This window comes from Indicator indicator, chromosome 16 (assembly GCF_027791375.1).
Source record: "Indicator indicator isolate 239-I01 chromosome 16, UM_Iind_1.1, whole genome shotgun sequence".
NCBI classification, from domain to species: domain Eukaryota; kingdom Metazoa; phylum Chordata; class Aves; order Piciformes; family Indicatoridae; genus Indicator; species Indicator indicator.
In genome coordinates this window covers 23,219,795-23,239,369 of record NC_072025.1, presented here as the reverse complement: position 1 = coordinate 23,239,369, position 19,575 = coordinate 23,219,795, and the positions used below count along the sequence as shown (strand labels likewise).

At 40.5% G+C, this 19,575-nt stretch overlaps 1 protein-coding gene across 2 annotated transcripts in view; it reads left to right on the top strand.

The window, feature by feature from the left end:
• Positions 1 to 19,575, top strand: part of IGF1R (insulin like growth factor 1 receptor) — a 188,681-nt gene that overhangs the window by 17,954 nt on the left and 151,152 nt on the right. For both annotated transcript variants that reach the window (XM_054388338.1, XM_054388337.1), the window contains exon 2: positions 13,730 to 14,275. In XM_054388338.1, coding sequence (XP_054244313.1) covers positions 13,730 to 14,275 — 546 coding nt within the window. The remainder of the gene's footprint in view (positions 1 to 13,729; positions 14,276 to 19,575) is intronic.

Here is a 19,575-nt window from a genome sequence, read left to right as displayed (position 1 = left end):
GAACATAATGCCTGGCCTGCTGAAATTATCTGGAGCATAAGGGATGTAATTAACCCTTTTCCGTTTAGCTTGGTTATGTTTCAGAAGGCAATGCAAGACCTCCAAAACATGTGAAAACAAGTTCAGTGAACTAAGGATTTTTCAAGTTGGTTGTCTGAAAATCAAACATTTTTTCCTTCTGTTTCGTTCCCCTCCTTCCCTGTTCCCTGATCTGCAGTTTCCACATTTGTAATAGGTCTAGTAGTAATTGCTTCTTTTTTTTCCTTTTTTTTTCTTTTTTTTAAACTTAAAAGCAGCCATTGGTTTGTTTCCTGTCGCTCTTGTTCAAGGCTATAGAGAGTAGATCTTGAAAGCTTAGACACTCATTCAGGCCTTTCAGAGGAATTTTTAAAAGATACTTTGATTTTGATGCAGTGAAGGAAAGGCAACAACTTGAAAGAACTGGCAGAACAACTGGGTTTTGGGTTTACGGTGTGGGTGAAACCTTTTGCTGTGATGCTGTAAGTATTTTGTTTTAGTGATGAGGTGCTCAAATAGCACAAATTGTTACTGTACTGTTCTCTTAAGATAGGTTTGGTATTATTTGGTGGGAATGGGCTGAAAGGAGATAGAACCTGAAATGCTTACAACTTGTTTTTTCCATCTTGATTCTCCTTGAAGAATGTGAATTAGTGTGGGAAAGTGTCTGTAACTCCCACTGGGTCAAACAGATGAAGATAAAAATACGTATCTCTGTGTGTATTGTAATACCGATCATTGTGTGGTAAAAAAATTCCCTGTCAGTCTGTTTCACACTTCACTTGTAAGTTTTAAAGGTGCAGTCTTTCTGCTGGCTCTGTGCTCAGACCTGCTTTTTGTTCTTTGATGAGTATCTTCTTCATTACTCCCTTTTGACTAGCCTTTCTATTCAGATAAAATGCCATCCTTTGAGTTGGTTAATATGGCTGGAACTCACTTGATCTGTTAGTCCATTAGCTACTATCTTTTTCTTATGATATGTAGTAAGTTAATATTTTCCACAAAGACAGATTCTTGTCTCACATCCCCCAGGATGGATGTGTGCATACACCAAAACAAGGATTACTTCAGATGTCTCTTTAAAAAAAAAAAAACAAACCCAAAAAAACCACAAACCACCTGCTTTGTTTTCATCTGTTCCATGCTTTGCATTTTGAGGAGGAACACTGACCTGTGGGTTACTTCACATCACCTCTTTTTCTTTACTTTTTCCTGCATAATTTGTCCTAGTTGGGATTTTTTGATTAATGTGAGAATATCAAATTATGACTTGGGTTTGGAGAAGATGTTGTTCAGACTTGGGCAGCATAACTGAAGTGACTCTACTTCAACACTTAGTTCTGTTGTGATTAATTTGTCCTCTTTGGTTTAACTCGACTCTGGCTATTTGAACTGAGATTAAAGCATGACTCTTCAGTGTTGTTTGCAGGATGCTGCCTTCCTGTCTTCTCCATATCAAATATAGGTTGGAAACATGTCTGTATGTTAACTTTGTAGTTTGCAGGTTTTCTCAGCTGAAGTGAGTAGTAGGTATGGGCTTTTAGAAAGAAAGATGCTGGATGGAACTAGAGCAGCTGGGACAGCTATGTTCTAATTTAGGGGTGCACAAAAGCATTTTACACTGGTAGCTGCTGCTTGTGTTAAGGTGGGCCTGTGTCTTGGGCAAGTAGAAAGGAAAAGGAGACGGAGAGGGATGGGCAGGTAGATATGTTCTGTGAGTCTGAGTACAGGAAGGTGATGATGGGGCATATCTGCTTTTATTGTTCACACAGAGGGCACCAGAGATGACTGTGGCTGCGGTGCCACTCCACACAGTCATTCCTGTTACTGGGGTCTCTGTTTTTTGAGTGGTCACCTTTTCCAAATCCAAGTAGAACATTTTCTGTTAAAGACAGTATGTGACCTTTCACAGATGTGGGGGTGATCTGTGAGTTCATGACTTTCTCTTTGTGTCCTAAATTGCTGGTTAACTGTGGCAGAAATGAGACTTAAGTCCTGGTTTCTGAATCTGAAGTTGAATGAAGCTGTCATGTGGTAAAGCAAAAGCACAGCGTACTCAGATGTGTTTTCTTAACATGGAACCAACTAACCTCGCACAAATACCATGGTTTTCTTTCACAACAGAAGTGAGAGGGCAGTAGGTAGAGCCGTCAGACAAGCGAGGTGAGGCCAAGGACTGTCCCTCAGCTGTGTTATCCAGATGATTTTTGCCTTCAAGCTAGCAGTTGGAAAAGAGATTTTATTTGTTTTTGTCTTCCTGTTCAGATCCATTTTACCTTTGTTTTCTGTTTATTTATGTTCTTTCTCAGATTAAGCTTGGTTTCAAACTGCAGTATAGCCATGTGTAAATATATATGTGGCACTGTTACCCAGTGCAGTTATGCCATTGAACACCTTCCCTATAGGTTCAGTTTGTGTTGGCAGGGGCTGTTTGGCTGGTGTGACTTAATGCTGTTTGGGTAAGCAAATCGTAAATATAGGCAAAACTCCTTTTTTGGGGGGGAGGGGCATGGGTGGCTTTCACAGCACATCCTTTGGTGTACAGAAAAGGTTTTCCTTTACAGGTTTAATAGCTGGTTTTACGTGGAGACTGGGGGGGGGGAGATGCATGATGCTGTAGTTCTTTCTGTGTCCCAGCAAAGAGAGGTGCCTAAAATTGGAAGTCTCTCACGCATCCGGGTTTGGTACTGCTGTTTGGTTTGCCTCTTAAGTCTCATCTGTAACTTCTTGCATCCCTTTCGTCCAATGCTCTTCCCCACGGTTTCGGTTCAGAAGGCAAGCGGAACAGATAACCTCTGATGCTGAGTTGCTGAATTAATTGTGCTGTGTTCTCTCACCATTGTTTTCTCATGGGAGGGTTTCTTTAGAAATGCATTAGGGTATCCTTTTGCATCTCAGGCTATCCAGAAGTACCTGCCAGAGGATGGATGATAGTTCTCCAGCTTGCTCTGCAATTTCAGCCGTCTTCTAATACAAGTGGGTATTGTGACAATAATTGCAGTTGCCAACACTAGAACTCAGTCGAGCTAGGCTGATTAAATGCCTAAACCCTTGAGTTAACTAGAATTGTCACATTGTGCATCATCCACAGTGCTTACAGGCAGTGTCTGAATACTGTATGAAGGGTTGGAAATGCAAGGAATGTCTTGGGCAATATTTAAATGTACAATGAAGAGTATGGGCTGAAATGTCACATTGAACTTAAGAGCTAACTGTGGGCAAGCACTTGGGAATAAACCACTATTGGTACTTTTTTAACAAGGTGTATAATTTTTTTTATTTAAAAAAAATTATTTTCACTATTTCACAGTGAAGGTCAATTAGTTGCTGAACAGATCTGCAAAGATACATCGAAAATCGTATATTTAGGATTGGAGGGTATTTTCCATCTTCAGATTAAAAAAAATCTTGGAGTTCTGGTAGCTGACTGTTCCTACAGGGACCCAAGCTTTTCATGCTTTGCAGTGGTTATCTGGCTCTCACCTGTGTGTATCAAGGGTGCTCTGTGGCAAGACTCACCTTTGTGGGTATCACAGAACTGTGTGGGTCTTTCTTCCTTACTTCCCTGGTTGTTGTGCTGTGATCCTCCTGTGTGAATGCTGTTGTTTGAAGCATAAAGGACAACCAGTTTTCCTTGGTTGAGCTATGTTTGTGACACTAAAAGTGAGTTAAAAGCATCCAGTTGGCCAGAAGAAAAGAGCTCTGCTGGTGTGGCTACTTTGGTTTATATTTGCCTTAAATTGTGTTTTGGTGCAACAGAACCACCAGTCACCTTTCTGGTGCCAACTCTTGTGTTTTACCTTGTATTTGGAGAGAAAGGTTCTTTTTTTCAGTATAGTTAGTTCATAACTGGAAAGCCTCACAGCACCTGCATGTATGTAATTTAATACCTCTAAAGCCCTTTTCAGGGATTGTAAGCTGGTCATATTTTAATTGCCTTGAGAATGCAGGTTATAGCATGACTATGTGATTTTAAGCTGTGTAGCTGCCATGTAAAGGGAGAGGTGGGAGGTTTTCCTGATAGCACTGTTGTGTTGGTGTTTTTTTGGTTTTAATCCTTCTTTTTTCCTTCTGTACATTTAGGTGACGGTGGGTTGTTTTTTTTTTTTTTTTTTTTGTTTGTTTGTTTTTTACACTATCTTAAATCTCTGTTCAGGTGGAAGTACAGGATTAATGGAAGTCTTTGTTTTGTTTGTGAAAACAAACCTTACTGCAGAAGACCAGAGAACGTAGGATTTCTGCATTTGATCATGTAAGGGATGGTTAGTACAGGGTAGTAGGGCCATGTGTTGCATATTGTGAGGAGTAGTTTTTCTGTGCATGTAACTTCCTGATGACTCGCTATTAAATCCTTTTGCTGACCATTTTGGATGCAATTACATATTATGATACTGCTTTGTCAGTTTGTTTCTAATGAAGGCTAAATGATCTGGCCTGGTTGGTCAGTGATTAGAAAGCAAACAAAAGAAGAAGGTTCCCCAAAGCCTTGAAAGAGCAGTGGCTTTCCAAGATTACTGCTGGATTGCAACTCAGCAGGCAGCTAAAAGCATAGTGAAGCCTCTGTAAATGTGAGTTGCTGAGCCCAGCCACATGATGGATTTTCACTCTGGAAGAATTGGATGCTTATTCCGGCTACCTAAGTGTATATCCCATAGGTTTCTGTCAGCCAGTTGCTGAGTCACTTGGATGTGTAGAGATCTCTTTTAAAAATAAATAAAATCATGCATACAGCTGTTTTTTTTTTTTTTTTTGGTAAAGGTGGAGAAGAACAGTCCCCAGGAGAGACAATTTCTGTTAAACTGTATTGTCATCACAGATTGTGGAACATAAATTCAGTGTTATAAACAGCTTGCAATTTCAGTCTTCCATTTTTGCTTTAGCAGGCATTAGGCTGAAGCTGCTGGAATAGGGTTGAAACATTACTATTACGGTTTAGAAATGTTTTACTCTCCTAGTTATTGATCATAACACCCCACCTACTCACTTCTGTATTATGTATTTTGTATAGAATGACATACTCTTACTTTGTGGTGGTGTTAGAGAAGTGATAATGCAGGGTAAGATAGTGCAGGGGTTTGAAGTGAGTCTTTCTTCCTGTGAGGATGGAGCTTCTCGTTAGTGATTTAAGCATTACCTGCATGCTTCTGAAGGACTTTTTTTTGTTTGGCTGAGATGATTTTCTCACAAGCCAGCACACTTGACCATACTGTGACTCTGAAGTGTTGCAGGGTTGTTTATGGCATTATTCTGGAGCTGCATTCAGCAGGTGCTTCAAACAGCTTTACTTTCCTTGTAAATACACAGAAGCATCTTGCCAGAGGTTTTGAGTGTTCAGCTTCAATCACAATGCTCAAGCAGTGGCTTTCAGTGTTCAACCTATACTGGGCATTAATGGATAAGGAATTTTCTGTGGGTTTGATCTTTCTATTGTGTGTTCTGGTGGTCTTTTTCTTTTTTTCTCTCCTTTTTTTCCCCTTTCTTTCCTTTTTCTTTCCTTTTTTCTTCTCTGGTGGAGTTGCAGAGAATTTTGTAGACATTGTCATAACCTAATTCTGATCTGTGGTGCTATTTCGACTCAGTTTGATAGTCAGGGGTTCAGGGGTGATCATGCAAGCTCGGCCACTTGCATCTTACTAGTTCTACAATACCTTCTTCCATTTTTACCCTGGATACACATGAGGATGAACAGAAATCCATGTCAGCTGAGCCACTCACATTATGCTATTTCAGTACCAGGAGGTAATAGATGTGGCTTCAGAGGAACTCCTGAGGGATGTGTTGGGTCAGTGAAGTCTTGGTGAGAGAGGATTAATTTGGGGGGATGACTTTGTCATGAGGATGTTTTCACGTGAGCTAGGCTAAATCTAGAGCCGCTTGCTCTAGTGAGCTGTGTAAAGAAGGCATCAATCGGTATTATTAAAGGGATTCAGTTCATTTTGTTGGCTCCATTTTTTGCTAAGCTGCTGTTCCTGTTGACATTCAAAGTAAAATGTTGGCAGAGAGAAAGCAGGTGAGATGAGGGACAGAAACATGATTTATTCTGGGTTTTTTTTTGTGTGTGTGTGTGTGTGTGTGCAAACTTATGGGGAAGTTGGAGGAAGTTCATGGGAAGCAGCAATGCCAGAGATATCTTTAGCCAATGACAGCTGGAATTGCAAGAGTGAAAAGGCAGAGCCAGTTTGAGTTTGATGTGGGTTGTAGTCCTTCTGTGTGTTATTTTTGTGAGTGACTTGTTCTGGTCAGCTTGGTAACACAGTGACCCTTGGATTTGAAATGTATAGTTAGTAGAGTGGTAGAAGAAAATGAAAGTAGGATGTGTATCTTTTTGTGAGGACTATAGGAGATGAAAACACATGTGGAGATGGGGAATTTAATTGCTTTTTAAGGTATTTGTGCCAAATTTGACTGGCTTCCTGTGACATGACTTTGTCCTTTCAAATCTGGGAGAGAGGAATTTCGTGAAAGGTTGTTAGGAGTAGGAGTGACTCAAGGTAAATTAATAGATTACCTTGTCATTTCTGAGAAACAGACATTGTAATGCTATGTGTTTAGAAGATCACAGTGGTCTGGTTTTGTCCTTAACTTCTAATTAAATGAAGGAAACCCCCAAGCCCCCTTCCTGGGCCTTAGGTGTGTGAACAAGAATGTTCTTAAGACTTATATTCAAATGGAAACAGTTGTTTTATGTTTGGATTAGAGTATTCACTTTCATGGTTTGCAAGCCAAAGATAGCAGCATTGTGCTAGTGCTAGAAATATGGAAGATAAAATTAAATTGTGGACTTCTTTGGCTAAAGCTAAAATGGTTGACATTTTCTGTTCTGTTGACATTGGGGTGCCTTTTATCTATTCTCTTTCCCCTGCCATATAGAGAGCTATAACTTCATCGGGTCTTGGTAAACATCAAGTGGTTTATGTAGTGCATTTGATGAAAAGGAATAGTTCAGTGTTTAGGGAGACAGCTTGAATCATGTGGTGTAGGTTTAGTTCCTTCCTTGTTAGCGATTCTGACATCCCAAGAGGTAATACAGAACCTGGCTTCCTCGGGAAGAGATCTAGTGATTGATGTGACACATGCAGGATAGGTGAGCTTAGAGAGTACAGAAATTTTGTGGGAGGCTGTGTGTAAGTACATTAAAGACACTATGAATGAAATATATATTTTAGTGTCACTATGAAGGCAAAACCAAGAGCTCAGTGGGTGGTAGAATTCTGTGTTAATGTAAAGTGTCATAAGCAATCTCTCCAACCACTGATTTCTGTGAACTCCACATTTAATTTCTTCTTTGTATAGTGTGCAATTAAAGAATTCTTAGACTTCTGTAGTAATTTTTTTTCTTTCCCTCTGCATCTTCAGATGGTGTAGCTATACTGGAAGTTTTCCTGGGCTTGAAAGGAAATTGTGGTTGCTAATCAGTTCCTTCTCAGAATACTTCCAAGTCTTGGAGTGAAACTACAGCAACAAATTAGGCTTGAGACCAGGCCATCGACTGCAGTACCTTGCTGTTTAGTGATGACTGAAGAAGAAGACTGAAAGACTTTTCTTCAGGCCTGTATGACAGTTGTGATGGTTGTCTTAAAACAAGCATAATAGTTAACAGTAAAAATGAAGAGTGACGTTAGGGTTAAGTTTTACTTCTCCCTGTTTATAATCTGTATGGGGTAATGTTTTCAGACTATTCACTCTGTTTCTACTGATCTGTACTTCTGCTTCTCTTCTGAGGAATTGCAGTTGTGTAGACAAGAGGCTCCTTATCTGCTGAGGGGCTTTAGTGTATGCTTGGTTCCTTTTTCCTAACCTGATTCTAATCAGTTTTTCAGATAACCTGGAGATGAAGATGCTGTCATCAGTCATTTATTCTTTAACCTTTAAGTGTCTGTGAGGAATTTTTGGAGCCTTTTTTCCCCTTCCCTCTTTTTCCAGTGTGCTAGACAACCCCTCTATTGGGCTGATCCAGTAGATAGTAAAGATGTCAATATGCAGAGCTAAAGTCATTCAATGCACTTAAACTGTTCTTTGTTGTTAGGAGAGAGGGATGGTAACTCTGGAGATGCTTGCCTTAAAAAGGAGGCAGCATACAGTGGATCTGGGATGAGGGCTGCTGGCCTGCAGCGACATTCAGTAGCTGTTTCAAACTTGGTTTTTTTTTTTTCAGTAAAGACCTGCCATAGATTAAAATTAAAAAACACATGATGGAAAAGAGGTAGCTCTGTTGGGAATAAATAACAACACTATTCAGAAGATGTGCTGATCTCCCAGGAAGGCCCAGCTCTGAGCTCCCATCAGCTCTGAGCTGATGTTACTGGAGGGTGATGTGGTCAAGCTTCTTTCATTAGACGAGTTTGGGAGAGAGCAGTATTGCTGTGTTCAGTAGCATTAGCTCTTGGCTGACCAGGGAGTAGCAGTAGCTGTCTGGGAAAGCAGACCTCCTGTTGAAGTGGAGTGTGATCAGCAAAAGCCCTTACTGGTGAGGTAAGATTTTTTTTCTTCTGCTGGCATGAGCAGGCTATTCTCTAAAAAGTAGAACTAGCCACAATGGTGTGTGTTTTATTTTTTTTTTTTAAGTTAAGCCTCACAGTTCCTTCTTTGTGTAGCAAATCATCCAGCACTGATGGTCTCATACTGCACTTGTTACTGCTGTACCGAATTTCAGGGTAGATGACAAGTTGAGCAACCTCATGCCCTGCCTTGAAAGAACCCTTCTGAACTATGCGGCTCAGACTGTCCTTGGATCAGCTGTTTTAACCCCTGGTCAGGAAGACAGTGTGGAATTAGAACAATTTTTGCACCTTCAGTGCTTTCTTTCAGCGACCAATATAAGGGGATACTTTTTTTTAAATGGAAAAGCTGAAGATATCCAGGCTTCTAATTTAAGAGAAAGTTTTTCTATCTGTACTCTGAAGTAAAGGAAACAGTTTTCACAAAAAGGAAAACAGAAGAGGGGAAACAAAAGGAAATCACAACTTGCTTTGGTAACACACCATGAGTATATACAACAAAGGAAAGGTGAACAGGAGTTGATTTCATGATTGCTTGTTAGGTGTTAATAGCAAGCACTCAATCCTGATTCTCATTTCAGAAATGTAAATATCTGCACAGGCTGAGCAAGTCTGTTGCTAGGGAAAGCCTGACCCAGCTGGAGCAGGTTTAGGTTGAAGAAGACTTAGGCTTGCAAAAGGGTTGTGCTGGATTGACTCAATGACTCGGAGCTGCCTTGGTGGTGCTTTGTCAAAGACTTTCTGATGTTGAGAGTGCCAGATAGTGGTGATTGCTCCATCTTTAACTTCTGGCTAGTTCAGAGGATACTGAGACTACTCAGTGTGGTACAACCCTTTAACATTACCCAGAAAAGTAAAAGGCCAAAGGAAAGGCTTAATGTGTGAATGTGTGTTTTTTGGTTGGTTGCTTTTGTCTTTGTAGTTTTCTGTTTGTTTGTTTTACAAGAAAAACCTAAACAGTTGTGTTTCTTTAGGACTTCTAAACAGGGTAACTGGGAGGCATGCAACATTTGAAAGCAAGAACTATACCATGATGTTTTTTTTTTTTGTAGGAAATTAATTCTTCTCTTACGGAAGAATTGTGTGAACTGTCATTCATGCCTTCTAACACTTTATAGCAATTAATTTGTTATGTGAGCATTAGCAAATCATAGTTACAGCTGAGAAGAAACTACTGAATCACTGAGCTCTTTCTATCACACGCAGCCTTTGCTTTAGTCTGCCCTGTCTGTGTGTACTTGGTTGTGTCAACTCCCTACCGGTGTGCTGTGCAATGTGTGTTCTGCTCCTTGATGCCCTGGCCTGCAGCAGCACTTAGAAAGGAGACTTTCCAGGAGATTCTGCCAGATCAAGGAATAGGCTGCAGGTCGCATTAAATACTTCCCTCCTATGAACCTGTTATGTACAGTCAATTTTCCTCGTAGTTCATTGACCACTTCTCAGTTACATGATCAGGCTTAGATCTGTCTTCTGGCTAGGAATGGGCTGCAAGTCCTCAGAAAGGTGGTGGTGTGCAGTGGGTTTTTCTGTAACCTCTGGATATGAACATGCCCTGCAGCTGCTGCTCAGATGCTCCCAGAAAAAAAAAAGAGCAAGCAGGCTTCTTGTTGGATAGTAGGTGAAGCTCAGTGCTTTTGGACTTAAAGTGCTCCTTCCAGGGAGGCATTTGTGTTCATCTAGGTAAAGAATGCTTTGTTTATCTTTGGTATTTTACTGTATTAGGGAGTTATCTTTTAGACAAACAAATGCATATTTCTTTCAAGAGCTTGATTTCGCACTCAGAAGTAGGTACTTAGTTTAGAATAAGTCTGAGAAGTGATAGGCAGTTGAAGGAAAGGCTTGGAGATTTGTAAGCAGCTGAATGGCAATGACATGAATGTGACTCTTGGTAATTATCCTGGATGTTTATAATCTACCCAGAAATATTGTGGCAGGGCAATAAACAAATGTTGCACTTTTCAGTTAGTGAGCAAAAGAAATACATATTAGTTGCTTTCCAGTTCTGAGTTAAACATGAATCACAGGTAAATCATAGTAGTCATATTAAAAAAACCTCTGTAAACTGGAATATTGAAAACTATTAAATGGAGTATAAATGCTCTAAAGAGCATTTTATGTGCACTTCATTGTGCTTGACAGACCGGTTTAGATTTTAAGTCCAGATATGCTTTCTCTAAAATGGGATCCAAAGAAAACACAGCATAGCCAAATGGAAATTTTAGTTGACTTTGAGCTCTGATTAATTTGTTTCATATAATCCTTCTTGGATCAGGGAGAAAAATGTGAGAAAAAGATGATGCATTATGGTGTAATTAACTTCCATGAACAATGTGAACTTCAAAGAATTTTGGGAAAAAAAAAAAAAGGAAGATAAATCTGCTGTAATTGGAACCACTTTTTTCCAAATGTCAGTCTGGACCAAGATGCTTGTCCTATTTGATGTTTGGGTTTCTGTAGTTCTCATTATGTGCATGAAGTCCTGAAAAACATAGCTCACTAGATGAGCTACTAAGTTCTTAAAGCCGTCAACAGCACACTCAGTTGAAATCACTTTCTAACATTGGAGCCCAGTGGACTTCATCCTTTTCCATATTGAGGGGATGATGTTTCATAATTGAGGGAAGTGAGTGCATACTTTTGCCATAAAGTTCTAGAGATCTCATTGATTTATAAAAACATTAAATAGCTAGAATTAAGTAACTTTCAAGCTGAAACAAACATAAAGCTAAAAGCAGTATGACTTTTAAAGACCAGCCTTAGAATAGAAACATGGACAGATATACTGCTTTTGTTAACGGTTGCTGCCATTTCTCTTACAAATTGTTCTTTAGGGTATTGTAACTCAGCTGTTTTTAAACCCATCACTCTGGAAGTTTGCCTACAAAATGTCAGAGCAAGTGCAAATTTTATTTCTTTCACAAAATAAAGGGCTTGGAGCAGTTAGACTTTCTAAAATTTTATGGCAGTGAAATGAATTTTGCTACTTTTGCTTTGCCACAACAGGAACCATACTGCTCACCTTGTCTTGCTAGCAGGTAGAGGCAGAACCTGAACCAGCTTAATTGGGAAAACGCTGTGTGTTCTGGCTTGCCTCTTAAAAAAGAGAAGCCCAACATCGAAGTGCAAACATACTCAAGTTATTGTTGGGCTGTCCTTTGGGCAGAGGGCACTGTCCCTTGAGGAGGGTGGGTGGAGGGATGGTTCTTCAGAAGAAATTTTCAGAAATGGAGAGCAAGATGTGCATACCAGCTTCAAAGGAATTTCATTGAGCTTGAACTTGTTTTTCCTACAGATTAAGGAGAGAAGCCCACACTTCTGTTGCACATGCTTAGTACATCTCTTACAATATCCACCATCTTGGAGCTCTTTAATGTTCCCTCTCCCATCTGGCTCCTACAGCTGGTGATGCCTGCTTGGACACTTCAAAAAGTATTTTCTCAAAGTTAAAGTCTTGACACATTCCAGGCACTTGTATGCAGTTGTTCTGTAGTCACTGTATATTAAATTTCCTGTCTCACTGGTCATGATGGTGAAGCGTTAGTGTTGGTACATTAGCTTTGGTGGCATGGGGTGTTTTTCATGTTGCATTTTATTTGTTGTTTTTGTTTCTAAAATGTGTAGGGAATTAACTTTCTTGCACTTGGAGTGTGGCAAGTCACATTTTAGTAGCTTCTGCTTTAGTAGCTTCTGCTTCCTTTACAGAAGGAAGATTAGATAATTGTGTAGAAAACATTTGTTTCTTAACACGGGTCTCACCCTGTTGTTTTTTTCCTGTTGTCCCTCTAACAAGAAAGTCCTGTAGTCTTTGAAAGACTTAAAACTCTTCAAGTCCTTTTTGGATATTAGAGTTATTGTGGTTTTAGCATGCTCATGTTCTGGAGTCTTTGTTAGCTTAAGTTATTAGTCTTAGATAAGTATTGTGGGATGAAAGGATTGCTTTCTATTGTCAGTGCAATTTCTGAATCTCTGGACAATTTGTCTGGGTTAGAATTCAAGTTTTTTGGCTCCAGTGTTTGTTTAAACCTTCTCCTTGTCTAAGGAAACAATGTTAAAATAATTAAGCCTAGCATGCATAAAAAGAGAGCCTTTCTGCAAAACTGAATTGCTTGAGGTTTATTTAAGTTTGGGGTTGCTTAAATAAATTGGCATTTTGCTGTTTGCTTACAAGAAGCTCATTATCTGTTCTGGGGAAATCTTTTTTCCCTGTTTTCAACAGAAGACCAGTTCTGAGGGTTTCCAAGAACAGCTCCATATGCTCTGTAGTTTTGTTTTACATCAGTGTGCCTTTTATGTGTCCAATTATTAGCACACATTTTCTTCCAGCCTCCCTAAATTTTTTTATTGTGATACCTGCTAATATGAAAGTATTTAATACATAAATTTACTAAGGGAATAATCCCTTTTGGTTGTTTTCTTGAGTGCATTGAGTTCAGTCTGTTGATTTCAAGGGAGATTGCTCACTGTGATGCTGTTTCTTCTGGTAAGTACACTTATCCAGTGTTTCTTAGAACTCCAGAATCTTTTTTTATGTCTTGGTGCCAAAATCAGTGAAACTTGGTTCAGTGGAATTGCAAACAGGAACTTGTATTTGCTACAAGTCCAAGGACTTTTGTTCTCAGTCACAGTGCAGGAAGTGCCAAGCAGTTCTCCGTGGATTTTGTGTTTATTGCTGAACTATTGCAAGACTAGCCATCAAGGATTAGGGCTAGTCTGGTTTGTGACCTTGGGAAGAAAGAGTCGTGTGAGAGCAAGTTGTAATCATAAGGAAAGTGTTACCCTTTATATGCATGTATCTTAAGGGAGGTGGAGGGGTAAATTAGTGATGTATGTATTACCTCTAACTTGTCTGAAGTCATGTGGCTGAACCCCTGGTCTGGACACAAAAGTCGTGATGTAATTCAAGCAGGGTTTGCAAATGCATTTCGTTTATCTTCATGCTCCTCAATGTAACACAGCTCCTTTCAACAGTATTTCTTTGTCTGCTGCAGAATACAGATAGGTGCCTCTTTGTGCTGGTCTGGTAGTGTTTATAGCGATTGGTTAAATGAGATGAATATTCAGTGCAGGTGTAAATCAAGTACTTATTTTCTTTTAAAAAACTTCAACCTGATTAAGAAGTTGAAAATTTTATGGCCGTTGGAATTGAGCTCCAGTTTCAAAAAAGCTTAAAAATCCTTTATGTACTAACTGTCCTTTCTCCTTTTTTCTTTCAGTTTGCGGGCCAAATGTTGACATTCGCAATGATATCCATGAGCTGAAACGCCTGGAGAACTGTACGGTGATCGAGGGTTTTCTTCGAATCCTGCTCATCTCTAAAGCAGAGGATTACAGCAACTTCCGCTTCCCAAAGCTCACTGTCATAACTGACTATTTGCTGCTGTTCCGTGTGGCTGGCTTGGAAAGCCTCAGTGATCTCTTCCCCAATCTCACAGTCATTCGTGGGAGGAACCTCTTCTACAACTATGCCTTGGTCATCTTTGAAATGACAAATCTCAAAGAGATTGGGCTTCACAACTTGAGGAACATAACCCGTGGGGCCATACGGATTGAGAAGAACTCTGACCTGTGTTACCTCTCCACAGTGGACTGGTCTCTTATCCTAGATGCAGTGTCCAATAACTACATTGTTGGGAATAAACCTCCAAAGGAATGTGGGGACTTGTGTCCTGGAACAATGGAAGAGAAGCCATTGTGTGAGAAGACATCTATTAACAATGAGTACAACTACCGCTGCTGGACCACCAACCACTGCCAGAAAAGTAAGACTTGAACAGTGTTTTTGTTACCTCTTTATGAGTAAAGGTTAAATTTTGCAGTTTATTTTAAACTCTTCAGCAAACTAAACTTTTATTCTAGTTGTTTGTAGTCTGCATGAGTTACCCAGTTACCACACAAATAGACTGCTCCCCAATCAGTGAAGGATCATGTCACCTCATTCTTAAAATATATTTTAAAAACAAAACCAAACTCACCACTACCAAAATAACTCCTTACAAATTTTCCAGGTTGCTTCCCCATGGAAAAGATGCAAAGTAAATACAGAACTAAAGCCATTACAGCAAAGCTGGAACCACTTTTACCTCCCTCTAAGACTTTGGCAGGAGGTGGCTGTTGAATGCCATCTCCCTGCTTGCTGAAGTGATGTTACAGGTGTGCGAGAGTCATTACCATACTGAAGCTGTTAACTGGACTTACTTTGATTTTGTTCTTTGTTTCCCTTGGCATGCACCTTCAGAAATTCCTGTAATGGCAAATTCTGTGCATAAGAACCTTTATACTGAAATCAGTTTATGTAGCACAGTTTGTAGTATTAGAGAGTCAGTAGATAATGGACTCTCAATGAAATTATTCTTTCCCATTTTTTTTTTATCTGTCATGACATGGTTTCTGTCTTTCTGATAGCAAACCCAAAATCTGACCTCTTCTCACGTTTTAAAAATAGAGTAAACAAATACATACTTTACTCACATAACATGATCACATGGCAGGCTTTGTGAGTTCATCCTATAACTTTACGAAAGCTGAGCACTGCAGTATCAGTACTTACTTACAAGCAGTCATCATTGGGAGGAACAGTTCCTGACTTCCATTTGCTCTCTGGCCCAAAGCTTCTGTAATGATAGGAAACACCACAGTGTGAGGGTGAACAGGAACAGGGTGATATTCAGGTTACCTTCAGTGGGAATGCTGATTTTTTTTTTTTTAATTGGAGTGGCTCATCAGTTTCTTGTGAAGCCCTGATGTTCAGTTAGAACTGAAATAAAAGTACCTTGTAGGGCAGTTCCAGCTGAAACAACCCTACAAAATACTTTGAGGTATTACTTCTTACAGAAATTACAATTTGTTTTTAAACAAAGGAAAGAAAACCCCTCAGCCTGATACTGGGAGGCACTGACATGTCCAAGGTGAGGGAATTGAGCTGCATTGCTTTCGTACTGGCTGTTGCTGTGAGTTTTTAGGCTTCTGCAGGCCAAATTTATGTCTTCATTTAAAAGAGTGTAACTGTTGTCTACAGAGGATAACCTGTCTCATTGCTTCCAGTGGTTTGAATGCATGTAACTTAAGAGTGTATTTAATGAGATATAACAATTCACCCACCTTCTGTTTTATGCTCTAGCAGTTTGGTGTAGACAAAAGTAACGTGCAAGAAAAACTCATTGACTTCTAGGGGAATGTTGAAATAGTTTGTATCCCAAATGCACATGAGAAGAGATCCATTTAAATAAAACGAGGTTATTGTTATGCTATGATGGCAGCACTTTTAAGGCAAGGCTGTATGTAATGTTTTCTTTTCCTATATGGTTTCATCTTCCTTTTGTGGGAGATTGTGAAGAAGAAAGCAAGCACTGAGGAAGAGCCTTGAAAAGCTTGTAAGAGCATTACACTGTGGAAAAACAGTGGAGATTGACAGTAATTTAGGATGTAGAGTGTATAAAGAAACGATCAAGTTCTAATCAATAGAAAGAGTGAGAAGGTTGGATCTGTTTAATCTGTTTGCCCTGATAAGCCACTGACTTTGAGGAAGAAGACTTTAAATCTGCCAGCCATTCATCTAAAAGAAAAAAACTAGCCCCAAAGTACTGCTGGTTTGAATTAAAACAAGGGAGGTATAAATGTGCAGATGTTCAAAAACGAAGCTTTTTGTCTCTCCTCCTATATTGCTTGGATGCTTTGGTAATGAACTCCTGATCTGGAGAGGATTCTTGCAGTATAAAATGACACAAGAACTGAAAAAAACAGACTTTCAAGTGACCGAGTATTTCAATCTGCATTTTCCTACCAGTAGAGATGAGACCTATGTTATTTTCTAGGGAACATTTTACTACTGTAGTATCTAATTTAACCCTGACATTTTCCTCATGTGTCACAGTAATGTTAAACTGAAAGCAGCCTATCACCCAGGGTTCTTTATGCCTTTTTATTTTTCTCTGCTCTGTATCTGTAGAGGAGTGTGTATTAAATCTCTTTTGTCCTTGTTTAGGTTTTACGCGGAAAGATCTAAGGTTGGTGGGTAAATGTTTTGTGGGAACACTTAGTACTTGTGTAGCCTGGCTTCTGTTTAGTTTTTCTGTTGAGTGGAAGTTGTTTTTTTCCTTCTTTTGCTTGCTCACAAACAAAGGAACCCTGTGTTTCCTTCAATATAACTTGTGCAGGAATAATGTTGAGGGTGGAGGGAGGAGAGGGGAAAGGATATGCTGTGTTTGGCCTAGAATGATTCATTGACAATTCTATAGTGGAATAAGCTGCAAATAAGCTGTAGCTTTAATTTTTTTTTTCTTTTAAGGTTTGGCATAAAGCCTCAGCAGCCTCTCTGCCGGTGTTGTTGCCCTGGTTTCTGTGTAGTGTACATTTCTTTACCTTCGAGAGCCCCAAGGCAGCAGCCTTAGTAAGTTTGCTGGCTTTGGAGCTGCAGTGTGCTGTGTTGGGTTTGACCTGTCATCTCCCTGACTTGCACCAACTTTTCTTTTGGCATATCAAACACCAACTGTACAGATCCACTTGGAAGAATCTTTCTAGATAAAAGGAAAGTACTGAAGTTGTATGCATCAGTGGTTGTGCTTTGGGGCGTACAAATAACGTTATGGCCTTCTGTTTGGTGTTTTTTTGTTGTTTTTTTTTTTTCTTTCTGGCAGTTCTGACTGCTAGAAACGTTTATGGGAGCTGCCTGTCACCTTGCTTAGTGATTGATGTGAGAACCAGAAAAACTGTTTCTGCTGTACCTGTTGAAAGATGTCTCTGATGGCACATTTGATTCACTTGTCCATTGGTCTAACGTGAATAAAACTTCTGTTATTTTCTATATTTATTTAGTTGATGAGTAAGTTTGGAGGTCAGCTGTCATAGTCATTGTGCCTTTATAAGCCTGCATAATCCAAATGTGAATTTGAACCTGGAAAGCCTGCCTGGAAGTTCAGGACCTCTTGTCTACTATAACCTTTGTCTTTCAAACAAGTCAAGGTAATGCTTCATAACACACTCTGGCATTCGTTCAGGCCATAAGAAATGAATTAAGCAACCTGTTTTTGTGGAAAAGCAATAGCAAAACCAGCAGATGTACGATCTATACTGTATGGGTGTAGTGTTTGTTTTGCTTCTTAACTACATCTCAAGTGTTTCATAGAATCAGTCAGGGTTGGAAGGGGGACTGCAAGGATCATCCAGTTCCAACCCCCCTGCCATGGGCAGGGACACCTCACACTAGATCAGGCTGGCCAGAGCCTCCTCCAGCCTGGCCTTAAACACCTCCAGGGATGGGGCCTCAACCACCTCCCTGGACAACCCATTCCAGGCTCTCACCACTCTCATGGTGAAGAACTTCTTCCTCACATCCAGCCTGAATCTCCCCACTTCCAGCTTTATTCCATTCCCCCTAGTCCTATCACTACCTGAGATCCTAAAAAGTCCCTCCCCAGCTTTCTTGTAGGCCCCCTTCAGATACTGGAAAGCCACAAGAAGGTCACCTTGGAGCCTTCTCTTCTCCAGACTGAACAGCCCCAACTCTTTCAGTCTCTCCTCATAGGAGAGGTGCTCCAGCCCTCTGATCATCCTGGTGGCCCTTCTCTGGACACCTTCCAGCATGTCCAGATCCCTCTTGTAATAGGAGCTCCAGAACTGGATGCAGTACTCCAGGTGGGGTCTCACCAGAGCTGAGTAGAGGGGGAGAATCACCTCCCTCGACCTGCTGGCCACACTTCTCTTGATGCAGCCCAGGATCTGGTTGGCTTTCTGGGCTGCAAGTGCACACTGACAGCTCATGTTGAGCTTCTTGTCCACCAGCACCCCCAAGTCCCTCTCCTCAGGGCTGCTTTCTAGCCAGTCACTGCGCAGCCTGGATTTGTGCTTGGGATTGCCTCGACCCAGCTGCAGGACCCTTCACTTGGTCTTGTTGAACGTCGTGAGGTTGGCTTGTGCCCACCTCTCCAGCCTGTCCAGGTCCCTCTGGATGGATCCCTTCCCTCCAGCGTGTCTGCTGCACCACACAGCTTGGTGTCATCAGCAGACTTGCTGAGGGTTGCACTCAATGCCTCTGTCCATGTCACCGACAAAGATATTGAACAAGACTGGTCCCAGGACTGAGCCTTGAGGGACTCTGCTTGTCACTGCCCTCCACTGTCTCTCCTTCTCTACTATTTGTCTGCTCCTCTTCTACTATTTGTCTGCTTTCCATTCACTCCCCAATTGAGTTGGAGATACTTTTTGTCGATGGTTAGCTGAAACCCTTTCTTTTGTACTCAGATAAAAGAAAGATCAGGAGTCTGGCTGTGGGGAGCACAGGCTGGTAATACCTGCTGTGAAGGGCTAATGGCTCTAACTGCAGCTTATGTATCAGACAAGAGCTGGCCTGGAAGTCTGGGTTCTCCCTCTGAGAGAATAAATTATAGTGCTTCACAAAGGGGATGATATACCTGTGCTTCCCATTAAAATGATGAAGGTGAGGATCTGAAGTGTGTGAGGTACCATTAAGCTTAGATATGTCACTGGCATTAAAAAAGTAGGTTTTAATTGGCATTGTGGAGAGAGCATGGATTGGGGCCACGAGCATTAAGCACTTGTTTCAAAACCAGCAAATTTGACGTGAAAAACAATAGCTCATGCAGGCTGTGCTTCACAGTACAATGGAAAAAAACTTTCAGCTTCCGAATGTGTGAAACTGAAAACCACAGAAAAGGCATGTGAGGATTTGGAGACTGATAAAGAAGCAGATGGCAGCTAAGCACAAAACGTTTTTAATGAAAACGTATCCTTATTCCTTTCTGAATTGGCTTGACAGTGGCCTGAGAAGATATGGTATATGTGAAGAATGAGGAACAGGAGGGAGAGAATTACAGTGAGTGGGAAGAGTGGTCCATATGTACCTTCTACTAAAATGTTTAAACATATGGAGACAGTAACATGATGTATTATCACAAATACTCGGAATCTGCTCCTGTTTGTTTACAAGGAGCTCAAAAGATAATGCAGTTGAGTGGTATCATTTGACATAGCTTCATTGACTTGTGCAGTACTTACTAATGTATGCCATCTGGGAATCTGCTCCCTGTTGATTCAGCAGAGTAGT